Below are 23998 nucleotides of genomic sequence, written 5' to 3'. Positions count from 1 at the left end.
TGTAAGCGTAAGCTTAACTCAATTATTGTAATATATTGTATTTTTTCTTAGTTATTTATGTTAAGGATGGATTTCTAACCATTAGATTAGTTGATAAAAAAATATAAAAATTGTGATAACATTATTCTACATCAAGCTTCTATTTTAAAGAATGTGTTTAGTGCTTTGAAAGTTCCAACATTTTTTTATTCAATGTAAAATTTACTGCATTTCTTGATTCCTTCTTTTTTGTAATTAAAGGGACACATGAATTTTTTTTTTTAAATAGTCCAGTAGATATAAATTCATCACTTCAAATGGATATAAGTAAAGTGTCTGGAGTTTAATTCCGCCCTTTAAATATTTTATGTAATATTTATATCAACTGAATTAAATTTGCGGAGAATGCATTTTTTTTGGATAGCATAAAGATATTTTTACAACCCAAGAAGACATTTCATACCAAGATTTGTACGTTCTTTATTACCCCACTCAATAGTGGTTGGATATTAATGTGTAATTTGAGTTAGTTAGAAATTAACTTATTTTCATACTGGTCATGTGAAATACCAAATATAGGTATCAGATATTTTCTTTCAAAAAAAAAAGGTATCAGATTTTTTTTTTTGAGGGAGATATATTATTATTTTTGTTATACTGATATGTATCGGATAATTTTATTTTATTTTAAGATATAAACTTTCAATATCAACTTCTTTAAATAGTACCCCTTTCAGAAAAAACTTAGGCGTTTGTTTCACGGATACAAATATTATTCCCTGGAATAACTTTCCCAGGAATATATTCCTTGGAATTATATTCCTAGGAATATTTTAAAAAAGTGTTTGGTTACCAATTTGAATTCCTGGGAACTTTCCTTCTAAATTCCTGGGAATATTAAAAATATGTTTGGTTTAAAATGTATAATCCCAGGAATAAATGTCAAAATTATTAAAATACCCTTTTACATTCAAGAGACGAAAAATAATATTTGTCATGTTTTTTTAATCAAGCGAAGTAAATTCCGTGAGTTATTCAAGGTATTTGTCAGGGTATATACTTGTTTTTTTTAATACATAACAAGAGTACCACGTATCAAGTTGTTGCACGCCATTTAATTGAAGGATGGCAGGCTGCCATGCTGCCCAACACCATTGACATGCAACAGCAACAGAATGGTGGATGTGCGCTAGAATATCAGTCACCGAAACTCGCATTTGCACAGCCCAGCTCCGCTGGTACAGCAGCCTGGCAGGCTTAGAATCTGTCCGACAGTTCAGCACTGCAGCAGCAAATAACTGGCAGCCGCGCGCGGAACATTCAGCCATTGAATCCATCACATGTGCAGCCAAGTTCCACTGGTTTAGCAGGCCGGCAAGCTACAATTCTGCCTACAAATTCTGAACCGCATCAGCACATATGCATTTTGCAGCTAGTCCCAATGTCTATTTTGAAATATCTGATTGTATCGAAACTCTTCTTACTAATGATATGCTATAAGCACTCTCCTTAAAAAATAAAATAAAAGAGTGCCCTGTTTCATTATTTCACGGCTCCAGGCACTTTATTTTCTCTCAAGGGACTACTTGACAGAAAGTATCAATTTCTTCAAAACCGCAAATTAACTCTTAACACGAACAAACCTCAAATCAAACCATTACAACTCACCACACTTTTACTAGTATTGCATATATCTAGCACTAGTAAGAGATGAAAAAACAAAATCAGCTTAAAATATAAATCTCGTTGGAGAATAACCAAGCTAAATTTAGTCACTATCAAACTCTACTAAGCTAAAATTGCAGTAGAAGAATTACGACTCAGCAGAAATTAAAATCAGAAACATAACGACGCATTAGGACAGTTGCAAAAATGCAGAAAGATAACAATTCAATGTAGGATCGAAAATACAGAATAAAAACATGTATAAACCACTCTCATACACAAAGAAACAACATGTGTTGCACTAAAGCTCCTCAAACATCCTCCAATAAATATATTCAAAGTATAATTGAGGTATCATTACAAAATCAATGAAGATCATAATAACGATTGAAACTAAATAGTAAGGCAAATAAAGGAAATATCTGCATGAGTTTTTTTATTAAATTCAAAAAACATTGACCAATCTGAGTTCTACTCAGAACCATTGTTTTTTAAAACAATGTGCACAAATTCCTTCCTAAGTTCAGGAGTATCCATAGTGAAAAAGTAGTCACAAAGGTTATTGTCTTTAGTGATAACCATACCAGCCCTTACCACATCAACAGCCGACAATCCTTCTATTTCTTTTAAAAGAGAGACAACTTGGTTCCTCCTTTCAGCTGTGTGCTTCTCGTGCATAAAACAAGACGTGAGTTGTTTCATATTCTCCACGCTTCCAGCATAAAACTCACCTAACTTGTTCAATGAAGATAATAAACTATCAGAAACATCATCAGTATACTTAGCCCTTTTACCTGCACGTTTTCCACTCCTATTTGATGTAACGTCACGTTGTGATTGATTTACTTGACTTGGTACTTGAGTAGTATTATAGATAGCTGTTTCAGATATCTGTGATTCAAAGTTCTCTTCACCTTGATTCAAATCAAATTCAAATTCATTCCTTGGTGATGATGGAAAAAATTCTTTCACTATGTTATAAGCATGATCTGCTGGATCTTCAGATGTATCACCACATGCTTTATCTTTTCCAAATACAGTATGCAAGCTCTCATAGTGAGGAAATGGTTTTCCATACAAGCCAGTTGCATTAGGATGGGACTGCATTAAAGTAAAACATTTATGAAGTATAAATTAAATGTTGAAAAACATAAATTAAGATATATTATTCAATGTTTTAATATAAAATGGTATGTCACCTTGCACCATTGTCTGTAAACTTCCTTCTCTACTACAATCGTCTTTGTAGCATCATTCCATCCAAAACCACTTGCACTTGGACCTAACATATCTTTGATTGCTGAATAATGTGATTTCAGACGTTTCACTCTTGATTCAATGTGAGGATTAGCTTTTAATGTGCAGTGTGGAATTTTTTTGAGGAGATATCTCTCTAGTACTTTAGTATACCCTGGTTTAAATGTGCCCGCATCAGCCTTCCACCCGTCGTCCACTAACTGCAATAAACCTTGGACTAATACCGCATCTTCTTCTGTAGTCCATTGACGCTTTGTGCCTTTTGCATTTTGATTTTCAGATGATTCATTCATCTATCAAAACTCAATAATTATGCACGTTAAAATTAAAATATGTAGCTTTTAATGTGTAAAGGGGTAAAACTAACAACATGTGCCATCGACAATATCATAAATGAATGTATAAAATTGAAGAAAAAAAAGTAGCTATAGTACAAGCAAATTGCACCATCACAGAACAAACAAAAAATACTCTCTCCAAATTGTCTAACACATGAAATAAGACAACATTCTCGCAACCATACTAACAAAACAGATCCTTCTCCACTAGCGATACTCATGACATTAGTACACAAAGTGATAAGTGTGAAACAAAAATTTCCACTCTATATAAACTAAGTCACAGCAGAACCAACATACAAACCTTCCATTATATATGAAGAATGCAAGCAATATAAATTATTTGATGCATACAAATGCAAACAAAGAAATAATTTCAGACACAATGATCATATAAATTTATTTGATCAAACTTTTAGTTCATATTCAACAATACAAATAAGACGAAAAACAACATACGAAAATAAAAATGACAAATAACAAACATGAAATTTATCTATGGTTTCCCCCTCTCCATCTATTAAAGTTTGTTAATTATTTGCTTTTGGACTGCATTACGTGGCTGATTTATCTTTATTCTTTATTGTTTCAGTTTTTTTTATTTTAGTCAATAAGTGGTACCTACACTTTAGGAGAAAGCAGTTGTTGTTATCCCACGTTTCTAGTTTAGTGGTGATGTAGTTGTGTTCTGTTTTGTTTTTTGAAACACTATTAAGTGTATTGTTTTAGTGAAATTAATATATCAATCTCCCATTCCATTTCAACGTACTCTTCCCTGTCTATCATATTATTTTTCATTTATACCAAATAACCAACAAATTGGCACCAGAGCTATCATCTTACGGGACCTGTGAAAATGGAAACTGAAACAAGTTTCTCACAAGTTGCTCCTCCTGTCTTTGATGGGGAGAACTATGACCTTTGGGCAGTAAGAATGGAGTCTTACATGGAGGCTTTGGATGTTTGGGAGGCCGTTGAAGAGGATTATGAAGTTCCTCCGCTGCAGAATAATCCTACCATGGCTCAGTTAAAATATCACAAGGAGAGAAAAACTCGGAAAGCAAAGGCAAAATCCGTTCTTTTCTCCTGTGTTTCATAAAATGTTTTCACCAGAATTATGACCCTCAAAACAGCAAAAGAAATATGGGACTATTTGAAGGAAGAATACGCAGGGGATGAGAGGATTCGAGGCATGCAAGTACTGAACTTGATGAGGGAATTTGAGATGCAGAAAATGAAAGAGTCTGAGACAATCAAAGATTACTCTGACAGATTGCTTTCTATTGCAAACAAGGTTAGGTTACTCGGCACTCAATTCGCTGATTCTAGAATTGTTGAAAAAATTCTGGTTACAGTGCCTGAGAGATATGAAGCATCAATAACCACCTTGGAGAACACAAAAGACTTGTCTAAGATCACCTTAGCAGCAGTGTTGCATGCGATGCAGGCTCAAGAGCAACGAAGGCTTATGAGGCAAGATCATGTGGTTGAAGGTGCTTTACCAGCCAAGCATCATGTAGTTGGAAGTACTGCAGGCAACCAAAGCAAAGATAGAGGTAAAAAGAAGAATTACCCACCTTGCGAGCACTGTGGTAAAATGGGTCATCCACCGTTCAGATGTTGGAGAAGACCGGACGCAAAGTGCAGCAAGTGCAATCAGCTTGGACATGAAGCTGTGATTTGCAAAGGAAAATTTCAACAACTTGAAGTCAAAGCCCAGGTTGTAGAGCAAGATGAAGAAGATCAAATGTTTGTGGCAACATGTTTTTCATCTAAGAGTAGTTCAGAATGCTGGCTGATTGATAGTGGTTGTACAAACCACATGACATATGATAAAACCATCTTCAAAGATTTAAAGCCAACTCATATCTCAAAAGTCAGAATTGGCAACGGTGTCTATATTCCTGCAAAAGGAAAAGGAACCATCGTAATTTCAATGAGTTCAGGTATAAAAACAATCTCAGATGTTCTTTATGTACCTGATATTGATCAAAATCTGCTAAGTGTTGGTCAATTATTAGAAAAAGGGTTTAAAGTATCTTTCGAAAATCAACTTTGTCTCATCTTTGACATCACTGGTCGGGAGATTCTTAGGGTCAAAATGAGAGGTAAAAGCTTCTCATTTGATCCAATTGAGGAGGAGCAGACCGCTTATTTCACTCAAGTCAGTCCCACTGAACTTTGGCACAAGCGACTCGGTCACTGTCATATTCAAAGAATGTTGAACTTGAAGAAGAAAGACATGTCAAGAGGTCTACCGGTACTTTCTGATCATTTGCCAAACTGCAATGCTTGCCAGTTTGGTAAACAAAACAGAATTCCATTTCCCAAAACTGTTTGGAGAGCCACTAAAAAGCTTCAACTCATTCACACAGATGTTGCAGGACCTCAAAGAACTCCATCATTACAAGGTAGCCTATACTTTATTCTTTTCATAGACGACTTTACAAGAATGTGTTGGATTTATTTCTTGAAATTCAAGCATGAAGTGGCTGGAGTATTTTTAAAGTTTAAGAAGATGGTGGAAACTCAAAGTGGCTCCAAGATTCAATTTCTAAGGTCTGATAATGGCAAGGAGTATACATCAGCACAATTTAATTTATTTTGCGAAGAAGCTGGAATTGAACATCAACTGACAGCTCCTTACACTCCCGAACAAAATGGAGTTAGTGAAAGGAGAAATAGATCAGTATTGGAGATGGCTAGATGTATGTTGCATGAGAAGGAATTGCCTAAACAATTTTGGGTAGAAGCGGCAAACACGGCGGTCTTTCTTCAAAATCGACTTCCAACCAAGGCTTTACAAGATAAAACTCCTTTTGAAGCATGGTATGAGTATAAGCCTTCACTAACCTTTCTTAAAGTGTTTGGTTGTGTTTGTTTTGCACATGTTCCAAAGGTTAAGCGTGACAAACTTGACAAAAAAGCACTTTCGGGCATTTTTGTGGGATACAGTTCACTTTCAAAGGCTTACAAAGTGTATCATCCTCAAACCGAAACACTGACTATAACTAGAGATGTACATTTCAACGAAGACCAGCAATGGGACTGGAAGAATCTACCGAAAACATCTGGATCTCTAAGCATTATTGAAGATACTCATCCTGAAAAGTAAACAACCGAGTTGTGTCTGAATGAATTAGAAGATGATCCCTCCATTAGAGGCACAAGGCTGCTGTCAGACATATTTCAAAGATGTAATGTAGCAATATGTGAGCCTTCTTGCTGCGAGGAAGCACGAAAAGATCCAAAATGGAAAAATGCAATGGAGGAGGAGATGTCAATGATACAAAAAAATAAAACATGGGAGCTGGTTGAAAAGCCTCAAGATAGAAAAGTCATTGGAGTTAAATGGGTTTTCAGAACAAAGCTCAATGCCGATGGCTCAATCAATAAATATAAGGCCAGACTCGTAGTTAAAGGGTATGCACAAATTTTTGGTGTTGATTATTCCGACACTTTTGCACCTGTATCTAGATTAGACACAATTAGATTGGTGTTAGCAGTTGCTGCTCAAAGGGGCTGGAAAGTATTCCAGTTAGATGTCAAATCAGCTTTTTTGAATGGAGTTTTACAAGAAGAGATATATGTGGAGCAGCCCGAGGGATTTGTGATGCAAGGTGAAGAAGATAAAGTCTATCTATTGAAAAAAGCCCTTTATGGGTTAAAACAAGCACCAAGGGCTTGGTACAGCAGGATAAATGATCACTTAATGAGTATAGGCTTTGTAAAAAGTTTATCTGAGTCCACTCTTTATGTGAAACATGCAGGAAATAATATTCTCATAGTTTCTCTCTATGTTGATGATCTTTTAGTGACTGGAGATGATGCAAGGTTGGTTGAGCAATTCAAACAAGAAATGATGCAAGCATTTGAAATGACAGACCTTGGTCTTATGACATATTTTCTTGGAATTGAGATCAAACAAAGTGACAATGAAGTGTTCATCTGCCAAAAAAAATATGCAAAGGAAATATTGAGAAAATTCCAGATGGAGGAGTGTAAGGCAGTTAGCACACCAATGAACCAAAAGGAGAAGTTGAGCAAGGAAGATGGTGCTGATAAAGTTGATGAAGGATACTACAGGAGTCTGATCGGATGTTTAATGTATCTCACTGCAACAAGACCGGACATTTTATTTGCTGTAAGTCTCCTCTCTCGCTTTATGCATTGTGCTAGTGAAATACATTTAGTAGCAGCAAGAAGAATATTGAGATATGTTAAAGGCACGGTTGATTATGGTGTCAAATATGAGAGTTGTCAAAATTTCAAGCTGTGTGGATTCTCTGATAGTGACTGGGCTGGATCTATTGATGACATGAAGAGCACTTCAGGATATTGTTTCAGTATAGGCTTTGGAGTTTTTTCATGGTGCACAAAGAAGCAGGAAACAGTAGCACAGTCCACTGCAGAAGCTGAGTTCATAGCAGCAACAGCAGCCGTAAATCAAGTTTTGTGGTTAAAGAAGATTTTATGTGATTTGCATCTTCAACAGAATCATAAAATAGAAGTTTTTATTGACAACCAGGCAGCAATTGCAATTTCAAAGGATCCAGTGTGTCATGGGAAGACTAAACATTTTAACATCAAGCTCTACTTCTTAAGAGAGATGCAGCAAAATGGAGAAGTGACTTTGGTTTATTGCAAGTCAGAGGATCAATTAGCAGATATGTTTACAAAGCCACTTCCTGTCAGCAAGTTTGAGTTTTTAAGGCAAAAAGTTGGAGTTTGCAGATCCTAAAGCAAGGAGGAGTGTTAATTATTTGCTTTTGGACTGCATTACGTGGCTGATTTATCTTTATTCTCTATTGTTTCAGTTTTTTTATTTTAGTCAATAAGTGGTACCTACACTTTAGGAGAAAGCAGTTGTTGTTATCCCACGTTCCTAGTTTAGTGGTGATGTAGTTGTGTTCTGTTTTGTTTTTTGAAACACTATTAAGTGTATTGTTTTAGTGAAATTAATATATCAATCTCCCATTCCATTTCAACGTACTCTTCCCTGTCTATCATATTATTTTTCATTTATACCAAATAACCAACAAAGTTTTCCAATGCTAAATTATCTCTCCACTGACTCCATGCATTACTTGGCTCCACCACCGTTATCATGTCACCTGACATGAACTCATTAGAGGTCTCAACATCTCCTAAATCCCTTTCCAAAGGATCTCGTGCCATTTCTTTCCGAATATGATTATGTAGAAGACAACAAGCGGTTATAATTCTTATTTGAGTTTTTAGAGGATAGAAAGACTTCTCTCTCAATATAGCCCAACGTCCTTTCAACAGTCCAAAACATCTTTCTATTACATTTCTAGCTGATGAATGTTTCATATTAAAAAACTCTTTAGGTGTAGCCGGTTGTAAGCCATTCCTCCACTCACTGAGGTGATACCTTTGACCTCTATAAGGAGTAAGAAAACCTTCTCCATTCATATAGCCAGCATCACATAAATAATAATACCCTATCACAAATAAAATTAAAATTATTTTCCTATAAATATGTAAGACATGTTCTATATTAACATGAATTTATGTTGTGTATACCTTGAGGAACCCTTAACCCATTTGGTCGAGAAATAGCATTTCTGAGGACTCTAGAATCAGCAGCTGAACCTTCCCACCCAGGCAACACATATATAAATTGCATTTCAGGTGAGCATACACCCAACACGTTTGTAGCTATCTCACCCTTCCTTGTTCTGAATCTAGTTTTATCAGCTTCAGGCACATTGACCTTGATGTAAGTGCCATCAAGAGCTCCTAAACAATTCTATATAATGGTATAATTACGAATGTTACTACTTTTAAATTGAATATTAAAACTCATTCTAATTAGTAAAATATAAATAATGGGCCTTCGTTTTATACCTTGAAGTATTTCCATCTTTCATCGGTATTGTTCTCTAGAATTGGTTGGGGTTGTTTTAACAGCTCCTTGTGACACTTCACTAGAGCTAGTAACACATTCATGAAATGCCTACTAATCGTTTCGCCAGACCTTACAAATTGTCTTCTAATCATTCTATTCTTAACGTGATGAGCCAATATGTGTAAAAACAGAAATCTTTATATATTTTTCTATTTATTTCTCATAAAACGATAGATTATATTTAAATCTTCGACACAAATTATTATTATAGAAAAACATTGGGGCATGTATAATTTATTTTGGCAATTCTGCCACGTATCCTGATATCGATTACACCTGGAAGGTTCTAAGCTGATAAAACACATTAGTTCACGTCACTGGTCCCAAAATCTGGATCGAACAACATCATTTTTTTTATAGGAATGGATTATGAAAAGAAGAAGCTAGGGTAGGGAAGAAGAAAAAAGTGAAGTTAACAACAAAACAACGATGACAACATAAAATTTGTACATGCTAATCTTGAGAACATGAACTGATGAAGAAAAAGAAATTAAACTCTACAAACTTACAAAGGTCTATATAGTATAAACAACACTAGTAGTTGTTGAAATTGAAATTAAAAAGGTAGCTAACAAAAATTAACTAGTACTAGAAGTGGTACTAATACGAAGATGAAGAGGTGGACCATGAAAAACACGAAGACGACGTATTGTACGGTCATGATAGTTGCTGTTTGATTTCTGAATATCTTCAAGCCCTAGACGATGAGATATTGCAATTAACACCATAACCACTATCAAGCACATAACCATGGCATACCAATGGTGACTTAGTCTTCTAAGGAATTCCTGCAGCATTACCATATCTCTCTATTGCTATATTTTTCTTTATGTGTGTTTGAAAATGAGTAAGTGACAAGAAATAATGATATTTAAAGAGGGTAGCTTTGGATAAGATAATGATCAAATGGAAAAAGTGGGGCGCCCTTTGGATTGTGACATGGGTTGTCCCTGAATTGTGAACACTTCTTAATTTTTAATGTTTTTATCATCAACTATGACTTGATAACATTTTATTGAATTACAGTAAAAAACAACATCTTATTTACATACTTGAAAAACTTCAGTCAATTTTTATAATGTAAACTTCAAAGTAAAGTAGAGATTCTAAGTTTAATTATCAGCTGTGACAAAATTTATTATTCCGGATTAGTATATATTTTAGGGTCTAGTTAACGAGTGTCCCCGTGACACTCTTTAAGGATCCCAAATTTAGCAATTATTCTTTTAAAAAGTTAATTATTACAATTTCTAATGCATTAAATACACATTTCATAAAAAAACTTACCATTTAAAGTGCTTAAAGAGTGCTCCGGAGGCACTCGTTAACATTTCCCTATATTTAAAATGTTTTTTTTCAAGAAAATTTATCTCTTATAAAAAAAAAGAGCATAATATTACATAAAAAAAACATATTATTATCAAATTTGTTGAAATTTTAAACTAGCACTAAGTATATATTCGTCTGGTTTTGTCTTACATGCACACACAAAATCGTTTTTGAGCATAGACAACAATTATGTTTTTGAACATAGACAAAAATTATTTTACCATTAAATCAATAAATCACATCATATATCATTTAATTTAATGGCTAGAATTATTAATTTAATAGTAAAAATTAGTTTATACATGAAGTAAAATTTGTTTCACTTCTACGCCATATAATTAACACATATTCGAAGACAAACTAAAATTCCCAAAAAAAAATTAGTAGTACATTGTTTTCAGGTAGAAATATAGATGTGGCAAATGGTTTTACATTGTGGGGTGTCTCTTTTTGGGGTAACATTTTGGTGACATTAGGGTGCCAATGTCATGTGTGTGCAAAAGGACAAAAAATGCTTGTTAATGAGAAAGAAGAAAATCAATGGTTTTTTGTCGGTCGTTTGAAATAACTGCTTCAAACACAATGTGTTAAGCATCATACTTGTTAACTCTTCCACAAGTTTTCGGATTTGCTACGATAAGCAATTCAAGACATCAATACAATCAAGATTTTCCATTATTGTTAGATCAAAATTAGACGTCATATATTTTTAGTTTGGTATTTAAATTTTTAATAAAATAATAAAATATATGTTGAAATATGAATTGTTTAATTTTGATCTATTAACCACTAACGTTTTTAATTGTATAAATGTGTGAATTGTTGATTGCAGCTGATAGGAAGTTGACCACGATCAACAATTGGAATAGTGTAAGCATGATCGAGGACGACAAGGGACAAAGCTATCCCTTTGTAGTGGGTTCAACTGAACCCCTTAACTTAAAAACAAGGCAAATATACTCTTTTTTTTTTTGAAGAAAAGGCAAATATACTCTTATAAATTTTACATTTTGAACTCCTTAATTATTTTGCACCACTAGCCCCAAATTTTTAAAAGTTTAATCCCTATATCAGAATTCTGGATCTGCCATTGCGGATGATGTCACCTCATCGAAGGAGGTATGTAGTGTACTTGCACACACTTACATGGTCCAGTTTGTGATTGAGGGTGTGAGATTTTGGACTTTAGAGAATGTGTATCTTAACTTAGGTTACATGTTAGTACTTACAAGACATAATATAGGATTTTCTAGGTGAAATTCTAAGTTTGTTGCGTTGCCCTGGGTGTGATCTCATGGATCAACACTTGATATTCATTGGACGATGTTAATTGAATCTTTGGATGTGCCTCGAGGACATTGCCACAACATACACCATAGTGACTAGATTGATTAGGGGTTTGGGTTTAGTTCCAGTCTCAAACACTAGCAAATCAAAATCATATAATGATAAGTAAATTTGAGTTTGTGTTTTCAATTAAGGACAATGACTGACCACCTTTAATGTAATTCTCTTATTGACCATATTTTCATCATCCATAAAATTTACACGTGAAACTTTTCTTACGTGATTCAAATCTAATTTCACTCGGATTAATAAAAGTAATATTTTTTTGAGGAATGCTAGCGTCAACCGCTTATGCACTCTCTCTTTAGACACTCTCCCAACTATACGTCCACGTCACCCTCTCTTAAAGACTTGTAAACGGCAACCGGCTTTCTTTCTTTGTTTTTTTTTTGTTTTCTGTTTTTTTTTTCTTTTACAAAATAGAAGCCATCATTTTCCCTTCATCTCATTCTTTCTCTCTGTCAACTGCAAATTACCAGCAACCACTCTCCATCAAGCATCCCCACACCCACTAACCTCACCCTTTCCCCTGCATAGTGGAATACTCGATAACTGGTATTTTTAGTACTGAATCTCCTTTCTTTTTTATTTGTTTTTTATATAGAGAAGATCTTTTATTTTTTTGACATTAATAGAGGGAAGATCTATTGAGAAAATTGGTAAAAGAAACAGCAAAAGCTGCATCACCATCAAAATTCATGGAACCGTCAAAAACCCTTTTTCCTTCACTGTATAATTCCCATCAAAACGCTTTGGATCTTAATCTTTGTTGGAGTCTTTTTGGAACAAAACTATCAAAACACCACCAGCCACCCAACGATTGAATTCAGATCCAGAAGTGGTCTTAGAAGAAGAAAGGACAAAATTATTAATTTCCTTTTGTTTATGGTCAACCGTAAAAGTGATAAAATTTTAGAAAAAAAAAATGTTAAAATTGTAGAAACCGCTTAAGCCTGTTACCCGGTACATGGTTTAGAAAAATAGATGACGTGGCTTCTTTACTCAGCGAGTGTTTCTGAGAGAGTGTCTAAGCGATTGCAGCTAGCACTTCTCTATTTTTTTTATGAGACCTATCATTGACATTGCATATTCATACTTTTAATAGTATACTAGTCGAGATACCCGTGCTACAGCACGGGTAGCGCGGCTTCGCCGCGCTGTATGGCCGCGGCTCCGCCGCGTGTCGCGTCTCGGCTGCGCTTGTCAAAGTGATTTTTTTGTCCATAGTAAAAATATGTAAAGTATTTAAAACATAATAATGTATATATTGATCGGTAGTAATAAAAAATTATAAAATAATTAAATTTTAATATGAACAAATATATATTAAATTTTAGTATTGACGATATTAAAAAAGATAATAAATAAAAATAATAATAGTTTTTATTTACTAATATGTTTTAGTGTGAAAAATATTAATAAGCATCCCGTAAAAAATCATAATTAATGTATTATATAATATTGTTATCGTAAAATATATTTCATATAAAAACATATGCTAACATATTCCTGTAAAAAAAATAGTGAGATATATTTTTGTTAATATATAGTTCATACACTCATATATATTTTATCAATATATAGTTCTCATTAGATTTCAGAAATAAGAATATATTAATATATTTCCGTAAAACAAACATATACTCATATATCTTTCAAAAAAAAACATATACTCATATATATTTTTATTAATATATAGTCCATACACCCACATATACTTTATTAATATATTAATAAAACTTAGGCAGTCGTGGTGTTTAAATAGAGATATTAAAAAATACTAATTAAAACCGATTACTCGTTGTAGTTACTAAAATGGATCCCGTGTTACAATTGTACACTCCAAATGATTTTTTTACTGATACATTTTCATAAAAAAACAACGGAAAAAATTGAAGTATGATTAATCATAATATATTGTATTATTGTTCTTGTTTTAGTATTGACGATATTAAAAAAGCTAATAAATGAACATATATTTCATAAATAAATATATACTAACATATTGCGATAAAAAAATATATAGTGAGATGTATTTTTGTTAATATATAGTTTATATACTCATTTGTATTTTTGAAAATTGAAGTATGATTAATCATAGTATAATAAAAAAATATATTGTTCTTGTTTTAGTATTGACGATATGAAAAAACCTAATAAATAAAAGGGTTAATTAAGTTTTTAGTCCCTATAAATATTTTCAGTTTTGTTTTTAGTCCCTATAAAAATAAATCACACTTTTTAGTCCCTAAAAAATTTTCCGTTAGAGTTTTTAGTCCTTACCGTTAAATGAGACTAACGGATGCTGACGTGGCAATGCCAAGTCATTATTATTATTATTAAAAAAACATGTCAGAATTTTTTATTTAATAGTATTTTCCAAAAAATCAATGGTAAATTATGAAATAATTAAAATACCCTTAATGTTTAATTAAAAAACCCATATTATTTCTCCTTCCTTTCTTCACCAGCGAGACCTTCGTCTTCTTCCAGATTTCTTCTTCATCTTCAACTTCTTCATTCCCTCACCTTCTTCTTCTTTCCATCAAACCAAAACCAAAACCCGAATTCATTCATCATTTTCTTCTTCTCTAATTTAATTACTCCTGGTTCCATCATACAACAAATTTGGGGATTTTTATCGTGTGAACACCCGCACCCACCACTATGGAATCGAAAGTACCCAAACCTTAAATCGAAAACGAAAACTGAAACTGAAACGAAAACAAAATTGAATCGAAAAGAAATCGAAAATTACTAAACGAAGAAGATGAAATTAAAAGTTGAAACTGAACTGGAACGAAAACCAAACTGAAATCGAAGACGAACCACTACCAAAACACGAACACGAAGATGAAGAAGGTTAGGGAATGAATAAGTTGAAGATGAAGAAGAAATCTGGAAGAAGAAGAAGAAGGTCTCGCTGGGGAAGAACGTAAAGAGAGAAATAATTGAGTTTTTTAGTTAAACATTAAGGACACTTTAGTAATTTCACAATTTACCATTAATTTTTTGGAAAAATACTATTAAATAGAAAATTCTGACGTGTTTTAATAATAATAATAATATTAATGACTTGGCATTGCCACATCAGCATCCATTAGTCTCATTTAACGGTAAGGACTAAAAACTTTAACGGAAATTTTTCTAGGGACTAAAAAGTGTGATTTATTTTTATAGGGACTAAAAACAAAACTGAATATATTTATAGGGACCAAAAACTTAATTAACCCTAAATAAAAATAATCATAGATTTTATTTATTAATATGTTTGAGTGTGAAAAATATTAATATGTGTCTCGTGAAAAAACATAATTAACGTATTATATAATAGTGTTATCGTAAAATACAAAAGTGTAATATGCTATAATAACAATACTTGTTAGTTTCCTATAAAAAAAACTTGTTAGTGAAACCAAATTGAAAATTAGTAGAGAAAATGGTGTTGAAAATGAAAAGAGAAAATGAAAAATGAAGAAAGTTGGTAAGAAAAGATAAGAGAGGAGAGTGAGATTGAGAGAGAAAAGTTTATTATTAAAAAATAAAGTTGAGAGAAAAGTTTATTATTAAATAAATAAAAATGAGAGAGAAAATATTATTATTATTATAAATAAAGAAATATGAGAGAGAAAAGTTTATTATTAAATAAAGAAAGATGAAAAAATGAGTTTTAGTAAAGTGGATTTTGATAGTGGAAAAGAGGTTTTAGTAAAGTGGATTTTGACAGTGGGAAAGGGGTTTTAGTAAAGTTGGGACGCAGAGGTAATTTAAATCTGCCAATTTGGTTGAGTGTGCATGTTTTTGCAAATCAACTATACAACCTGTGCAACTTTTTTCTAAAAAAAAAAAAAATATGTGCAACTTTAAATGTAGTACACTATTATTTATAATACATGGTCTTTGGTAGTTGTCAATGCCTGTCATTAATAAGATTCGAGTTTGATAGTAGTGGGCCATGATACTATAAAAAATCTATATATTTTTATTAATATATAGTTTATACACCCATTAATAAAACTTAGGCAATCGCAGTGTTTAAATAAAGATATTAAAAAAACTCTAATTAAAACTTCGTTGTAATTATTAAAATAGGTCTCGTATTACAACTGTACGCTCCAATGATTTTTTAGAGATACATTTTTTAAAAAACATAATTTTCCCTTGTCATGTTACATGCTTAAAAAATGTTGGTACTCCAATTTTTCCTTCCTCACGTTCACTACAGCTCACTTTTTAGGGAAGCACAAAAAGGCAACAATTAAAGTAGTGGAACAATGAAGAAAACCATCAGACAATTTTTCAATCAATTTACAATTCCAACCATCATTTACAACCACCAACTTTTCTCTATTTTTCAATCAATTCCAACCATCAGACACCAAAAACAAAACCATCATTCATTGTCTATCATTATCTCTATTTAATATTATTTAATAATTTGTTTAATTTTAACAAAATACTCACACGTCTCCCATCTCTCACATACTCATTTCCCTTCTCTTTCTCTCTTTCTCTCTAACTCCTGAGGCCATCCATATCTTTCTCTTCACCATAAACATCTTTCCGGTGACCAACAAATCCGACGAGATCTACATCTTTCCGGCGACCTTTATTAAAAAAAAATTCCATATTATTCATCACCTCATTCTCCTCTGTCTTGCTGTATCAAATTAGATTTTCAAAAGCACCATGTTCGACCTCATTCATGGAGTTTTGCAGCCGATCTGGAACCTTCATCATGTAAGCTCTCTTTTGGACCTATTTCATCATGATTCGGCCATCAAACCCCCGGACTTCTTCTTTCACACATGCAACAACAACAACAACAACAAATTAAAGGCTTTTAAAGTCAGGTTTTATACTCATATACTTAAGAGCTACTCTATAGTTAATCATATGAAAGTAATTTCTCCATCTCTAATTATTTGATTTGTATATGTGGTTCTTATGAGTCAACAAAGTATGTATACCAGATTTTATGTGGTATTTTCTGTTGTTGGTTAGGGAAAATAATAATTTTCAAAGATATTTTTTTATTTTTGACAGTAAATCGGTTTACTATCAATAATCGGTTTAAAGCCAGGAGATTTTTTTTTTTATTTTTCTTGTGAAATATGTTGTTGGATCTATGTCTCTTCATCATCTTCTTAAATTAAAGAATAATATCAAAAAAAATTCGGACCTTTTGACAAATACAGTTTGTTATACATAATATTTTATTTTGTAACCAAAAAAAAAAAGACATAATATTTTATTTATATATAAAAAATAAAAGATGAAAACTTTTGAATTCAATAAGAACTCTTTTGGTTTTTTCTTTTTAAAGGAACTATTTTGGTTGATAAGCCCACTTCTACTTGTCTGCCATTATTTCAACCTCGAACTTAGCAATCCAAGCAGTAGTAATCCACTACTAAATTCACTACTCAATAATAATATATTATTTATGTACCAAAAAAAAAATATATATATATTATTTAAAAATTGTCTTGAGATTAAATTGAATTCAACTACAATCCATGTGAACAATTGTTTATAAAATTGTTTTATTTTCGTACCAGTAGTGTAGTCAGGAATTAATATATTATTTGACAATTAATTTATTTTATCTATTAATAATTATATATTACAAATTAATTGAAAATCGATTATTATTATTGCAGAACTAATTACGTACACAGATAACACTCCATCCTTTCTAAAATGAATGAATTTGAATGAAATTTGAATAAATTTGAAATTTGATAGAAAGATGATCTAAATAAAAAATGAAGACTTTTCTGTTTAAGAACTAAGTAGGTTTGTTTACAGATGAATTATATTTTTTTTGCAAATAAAAAAAAGGTGTTTTTTCTGTATAAATAATATAACAGATTTTTCCTTCATAAAAAAAATAATATAACAGATTTATTTAATAAATTTTCTCTTTCAATAAACATCAATTTTTTTTGTATAAAGAAATATAAATAATATTTAGGTCAAATAAAAACGGTGATTATTTATAAACGTGTTTCACCAAAGGTGTTTCACAAAGAACTTTAAAAAAATAAAATCAAGAAACAGGGAAGAATTATGGTTAATAGAAATAGGGAAAACATCATTCGATTTTTGTTCATATTCGTCATAATTTATTTAGGCATGTATTTCTTTGTAGTTTCTTGGAGGGACAACATCATTCGAGTTTCCTGCAAGAAAAGTATATGTTGGAGAGTCAAGAACTTAATTTGAAGACAAAATATGCAAATAATGAATATGAACATAAAGGTATGGTAACTCTCTTCCCCATCATTTATTTATACATTTGTTTCAGTTGTTGGAGTGTTTACTTGCATCTTCTTTACTTCTGGATTCTGTTCAAATAGTTTTGTATAATTTTCATAATGATATAGTTGAAGAACCTAAGCAAGAAAAACATGGTAGTATGTTAAAGAAGATATGAACAAAATAATAGAATAATGAAGAATGCATGTGTTACTAAAAAATTGGTGTTATTGTCGTATACTTACCCGCTTCCTTCTTGATTTTGCAGAGTTGGAAATCTTTCAAGTTTTCTGCATAAAAAAACAATCAACAGTTAGATATATGAGTTTAAGATTACAATTGGAGGAGGAAAATGAAGAGCAAAATGATAGTAATAGAAGAGATGTAGATTGACAAAAGAAACTGAAAAAGGGATAATAGTGTGAAGAAAGAATAAATATGCAGGAAAGAAAAGAATGACAAAGAGCCTAGTTGAGAATTTTGAAAATGAGGTAATGATAAAATGTTATAGAAAGATGAAATTATAAAGAAAAAGAAGAGAGGGAAATTGTTAGTAAGTGAAGTTTGAATTTGAAATTCAAATGGTATGGATATAATAATATAAAATGTGTAAGCTATAATAATATAATGCCTTGAATCAACAAAAAAAAACACATCCTTTTGTATCACTTGACTCTATTCACGGTTTTGGTAGACATTAGCTTGCGTTTAGCTTTTGACAATTGGGTGTAGTTGCACTATTTGCATTAATAAATTAAAAAGGTGCATTACTTTGCATTAATAAACTAAAAAGGTGTTTTGTTAGGCGGAATAGACATAAATAACCTTGAATGTGGGAAGTGAAAAATTTGCTGAAAAACTGGGTATGGGTAAATAAGTAAAAATGGTAGATATCTGTTTCTATATAATATAATTAGATGCATTTTTTTTTTGGTACATAGTATATGCATTTTTAATTTGGAACAAGACATATTTAAAAAGGTAAAATAAAAAATGTTTTATTTATCGTTATAAAAAATTATACATACATACATACTATTAAATCAATTAATTATTTTGGCCCATCAAAATAATTAGTAAAGCACCCTACTGAACTGAACCATACATGAGCCCCTAGCTAAGCAAAATGTTGCTCTCCTTGAACAAAATAATTGCACGACACAAGTCATAGTCATGAAAATTGTTGTTTTCACATCTATTGTTTCCTAGAAACACATGGAAATGATCCAAAAAAATCTCAGCCTTAGTTAACTACTATTGGTTTATAGTTTATAAACAGAAACTCGACTGTAGTTAACTACCACTGAGTTTTTTTTTACATTTTCATGTGTTTCTAGATTGTTGTGAGAACATAAACCGACCATAGTCATTCTAATTGATTTGTGGGCATTGTTGAAAATGAGAGTTCATCACTGTGTTGGACATCAATTTCAAATTGAGGCCGGCCTGAGCCAACAGAAATATGATTGGGCTTAATGACCTCTTGTTGTTCAGCATGGGCCAGGTGACCCATTTCCATTTCATGAAGATGAGTTGAGCTGGAAGAAGCAGCATTGATCTCAACCTTGTGGTGGTGTGAGTTGGAAGGTGAGGGTGAGTAAGATTCATAGTGGTGACATGTCTCAAAGTTGAGTCTTGTTGGAGTATCCATTTCGTTGCGGTAATGACGAAGGATTTGGGTCGGGGACATGGAACGGGCCGGAGTTATGGACCGACTTGAAAATGGGGTTTGAGAGCCCAATCCACGGTTGTGCTTTATGTTCTTCCTTGCGGTGTGGTGCCAATTTCGTAGAGCTCTAGCTACTCTTTCGTTGAATATGGTTGGTTTCATGGTCGAACCCATCTGATTTAAACAAATAAATTAAAAGAGTTTAGTAAGATAAACATTTTTATTTGGTCAAAAAAGTCAAAGTTTATATTGATATGAAGGTTATGATTGACTGACAATATAACACGATACTTGATGATTGTGAACAATGAAGGAGAAAAAAATGAAACAGTAAAGTTGTTTAACTAATCAAATTACCTGCGTCACAAGAGCATAGAGAGGAAGAGTCACGTAGCTACAAAGGATTTGGACGAAGACTCTGCCAAATCATCCATGTTAATCGCGTACATATTTTTAATGTGAGTACGTTAGAAGGGAATGGAATGAGAGTATAAATATGAGACTAACCCCATGGAAATTCTAATGACAACACCATCTTTACGTGAATTGTAACAGGATGTCACCCCAAATTGAAGCTGGAACAAAACCAAACAATTCAAAATATGAATTTCATCATTGCTATAGCCTAAGTGTATCATCAAATCAAATACTATATTGTATGAGTTTTTATGGATTACTTACCGCAGTCCATGAAAAGAAAGCAAGTTGGAATGCATTCTGTTTCAATAAACATGCAACAAAAAATACACATAAGAGACTTGGACAGTCACTAGTATATGAGAGGAAACAATTTTAGTATTTTATAAAAAAATACATTGATGTTACTATGTTGTGCTTTTTACACAGATTAGTGTGTGTACCTGAAAGAGCACAAAATTAATAAGGAAGAGAATAAGTCTAGGTTTGTTAAACCAAAAGAGGTCATCCCCAGGTTGCACCACTGGTTCACCCTTTACCACCATTCCTTGTTTTTGAATTCTAAGACCCATTTGAGTTATGATCACTTGCAACTTTGTTCCAACTAATAGGACAATCTGCAATTAATTTAGGACATTAATATATTTACACAAAAATATCAATCCTTATTTGATATGATATTAATTAATTTAAGCTATGACATTCCATGTACTTACAATCAAAGGAAAGAATGGTAGCCACAAATAAGAGTGCCACCCTGTCCATACATAATGGTGCATGAAAATATGAAATTGTAAGATATATATAGATATAATATTGATAAGTATTTAATTCATATACGCCACTAGTGTCGAGGATTTTTACATACATAGTCAAATAATCATAACTGTCAGATCATTGAAAATAATTTAACTTTTATTATAATCACTTCTAAAATGACACAAATGATTGCTTGTAATATGGTGAGAGTGTAAAACTTTTTAAATTGACGGTGTATGAAAATTAAACTACAATAATGATATATGATTTGACCTTAAGAATGAGTTATTATAAGATGTGCTACTTGCTTACCATGAGTATGGAACAGGAGGAAGAACACTGTGATGAACCAAATTGGAGGACTAAAAAAATAAGAAACATAGCATAATTAATGATACTTCATCATATAATAATGTATCACATCAGGGTATATATAAATCAGAAAATTAACCTGATTCCAACAACAACTTTGAAGTCTTCTTCCAAACACCTTTTGATATATTGTCTAAAGTCAAACTTCTGGTGACTTTGAGGAGCCAAATGTGCCTAAATTATTTATTTTTTTTAGAGAAAATGTGCCTAAATTATTATCAGATAGTTCTAATAGTGAATTTCATTGAAGTTATTATTTCATAACAAACAAGTATATATTAATGAATATTACCATCATAAATCCATGCCTTAAGGTCAAGTAATCCACTTCAGGAACTGACCTTACAAATTGCCTAAAAAAACATACCTGCAAATTGCAATCAGGTAAAGCAAATAACTCAATAAATGTAATTAGAGAGAGGCCAAGTAAATAATCAAAGAGCTCAAAAATAGGTTTGATTTTGACTTACAATCCAAATGAGGACAGGATTTTTGGTCCAGAAACTCAAGTGTCTTCTTCCAAACGAAGTCTCGTTAGCGAATCTGAATCTTTCAGGATCTGATATACACAACACAATGCACCAATAAATGTAAGTTCCTCTAACATTGTTTGTAAAACTATGTATAGACATTGTGTAAGTAAAACTCAAATGATAAAGAATTGCAAAGAAATTTGATATGTTGAGGTGCGAGTTTCTCAACTGACTAACCATGTGAAAACTGGTACTCGGGTGTCTTTGTTGCCTCTTCCCATCGTTTCCACCTTCTCATCTATTGAGTAGAAATTGATCGATTTTATGTATCCAATGAGGTAAAGAAATTTATCTTATAGTATAATAATAATTAAGTAGTAAAGAATATACTATTAGAATATTGTGTTTCTACCTTTGCTCTTCCTAGAGCCAGAGTAAGTATGCAGTAGAGGATATGAAAAACAGCAAGCACGAAGATAAATATATGGAGTTGATGAATAGCCCCTGCTGACACAAATGCTACTTTTCCCTCTTCTGCACATTTGTCACCTCCTCCACCAGCCAAAATACGGCGGTGATTGTTGCCTTGAGAAGCAAGCAACGCCGCTAGTAATCTCCGGTTGCCACCGATTTCATGGTCTATTAACTCTTCATCATCTGATTCATTATTTGCATTGTTGCTACAAGGATGCCATGTGGCTGCAACCCTTTGTGATATACATATTCTTGATATTAAACCTTCTCCTACTGTTAGGAGCAATGATATGAACCCTAGTAACATTAGCTCTGCAATTAACACATAAAAATGTTCAATAATACCAAAACTAGTTCAATTTCTTTATAAAATTACAATTAGAGATATTAGTATATGATTCAAATTCACACCTGATTTGATCTTTTCAAGTGACTCATACAAGGCACTTTTATGCTTTTTCTTCAACCACTGCTCACATGCACAATTTAAATTAACGGTGCAAGTAAAGTTAAATTTTGTTACACTGATAATGTATATGAATTAAATCATTTAAACGTACCTTTTATACGTTTAAATATGTGTAAATATATGCGCGCATACCTTTTCTATGATGTGGAAAATGTGTTCAATGATGATAGAAATAGAAAGTATAACAAAGCAAACAACTGCAACGGCCCAAGTAGGTGTTTCAGTTAAGCTTCTTCCAACGCTTCCTCCTGCCATGATAAATTGCTTCTTAGTTAATTAAGTTGCAAGCAACATTAACAGATTGCATATATATATACATATTTTTAGACATAGATGTGAAGTTATTAGTGATGAGTAGAGGTTGTGTAGAGGAATCTGTGTTTCTAATATAATAGTGGATGTGAAGTTGATATTAGGACAAAAAAGGGTATTTCATTTCTTCTTCAAAAAAAAATGATGAGAAAAAAGAATTCAATTATCCAAGGTTGTATTTTTTTCCCTTTTTTTTTTTAAACAAAAATACAACGATGTTGACTTTGACGCATAAACTAACTGTATCAAGATTGAGGACAAAAATAAGTGTGTTAAGCTTTACAAAGTATAAGTTTGATCAGATTAAAAAAAATTAAAGCACATTTCTTCTAAATAGTCTTGCATTTTTAGCTAAATAATCTTATAAAAGTTCCTTGCATTGTTTAGTTTATAAAAAGTCTGGTTTGATGATGTTGGCTATATATAAATCTCTGTCGATCGATCAAACTATTTTCGTTCATAACAAATATACTTAATTTTTATGTGTATGTGTCGTTCATAACGAACATGCTTAATTTTTATGTGTATGCCGACATATTTTTTAATGTCAAAATCAATGATATTCTCTTTCACATATGTGTCAAATTTTGTTTCGAGAGATATGTCTGAATTTTTGTCTTCTTAGTTAATAATACTAGTATTTTTTTTTTGAATGGAATACAATACAACTATATTATCAATAACCACTTTGGTTAATTTAATTTACCTGTCTTAATTTGATGCTGTAGTTTGTCTTTTCCTTTTGATATTTTATGGGAATTAGAATGATGAAAGGATTTAAAATCACATCTAGTTTTGTTCTGTTATGAAAATAATGATATAATCCCTCCATATTTACCAGGAGAATGCACAACAATTTTTTAATGCTGGACATTCAACTCAATTATTATCTTAACCAATCCAAGTTATTATTAACAAAAAAAAAATTCTTAAACTCATTCAGCT

At 32.0% G+C, this 23998-nt stretch overlaps 2 protein-coding genes and 2 long non-coding RNA genes across 6 annotated transcripts; 1 reads left to right on the top strand and 3 right to left on the bottom strand.

The window, feature by feature from the left end:
- Positions 1-1952: 1952 nt before the first annotated feature.
- LOC146950750 (uncharacterized protein At2g29880-like) lies at positions 1953-3353 on the bottom strand. The gene is made up of 2 exons (XM_085746711.1): positions 2844-3353; positions 1953-2745 (listed from the first exon to the last, which is right to left on the bottom strand). Exons 1-2 carry the CDS (start codon positions 3192-3194, stop codon positions 2116-2118), a joined length of 981 nt encoding a protein of 326 aa, XP_085602837.1. The 5' UTR covers positions 3195-3353; the 3' UTR covers positions 1953-2115.
- Positions 3354-16134: 12781 nt separating this feature from the next.
- LOC146950749 (uncharacterized) lies at positions 16135-18488 on the bottom strand. Its single transcript, XR_015027688.1, has 2 exons — positions 18354-18488; positions 16135-18245 (listed from the first exon to the last, which is right to left on the bottom strand). It is a non-coding gene; the product is annotated as an uncharacterized LOC146950749 (long non-coding RNA).
- Positions 16330-18900, top strand: LOC146950748 (uncharacterized). Of its 3 annotated transcripts, none has more exons than XR_015027686.1 (3): positions 16330-16695; positions 18002-18111; positions 18377-18900. It is a non-coding gene; the product is annotated as an uncharacterized LOC146950748 (long non-coding RNA). The 3 variants fall into 3 exon arrangements; XR_015027685.1 differs by having other exon boundaries at positions 16330-16700; XR_015027687.1 differs by having other exon boundaries at positions 16330-16749.
- Positions 18901-19080: 180 nt separating this feature from the next.
- On the bottom strand, positions 19081-23076 carry LOC146950747 (MLO-like protein 6). Its single transcript, XM_085746709.1, has 14 exons — positions 22874-23076; positions 22684-22741; positions 22211-22584; positions 22036-22096; positions 21796-21884; positions 21618-21692; positions 21405-21499; positions 21266-21315; positions 20911-20951; positions 20638-20811; positions 20459-20494; positions 20285-20352; positions 20135-20195; positions 19081-19951 (listed from the first exon to the last, which is right to left on the bottom strand). Exons 1-14 carry the CDS (start codon positions 22994-22996, stop codon positions 19475-19477), a joined length of 1782 nt encoding a protein of 593 aa, XP_085602835.1. The 5' UTR covers positions 22997-23076; the 3' UTR covers positions 19081-19474.
- Positions 23077-23998: the final 922 nt, after the last annotated feature.

The sequence above is a fragment of the Medicago sativa genome, chromosome 2 (genome assembly GCF_051527215.1).
Source record: "Medicago sativa cultivar Bolivia chromosome 2, Bolivia_mono, whole genome shotgun sequence".
In the NCBI taxonomy this organism is placed as follows: domain Eukaryota; kingdom Viridiplantae; phylum Streptophyta; class Magnoliopsida; order Fabales; family Fabaceae; genus Medicago; species Medicago sativa.
This window is presented reverse-complemented; position numbering and strand designations above follow the sequence as displayed.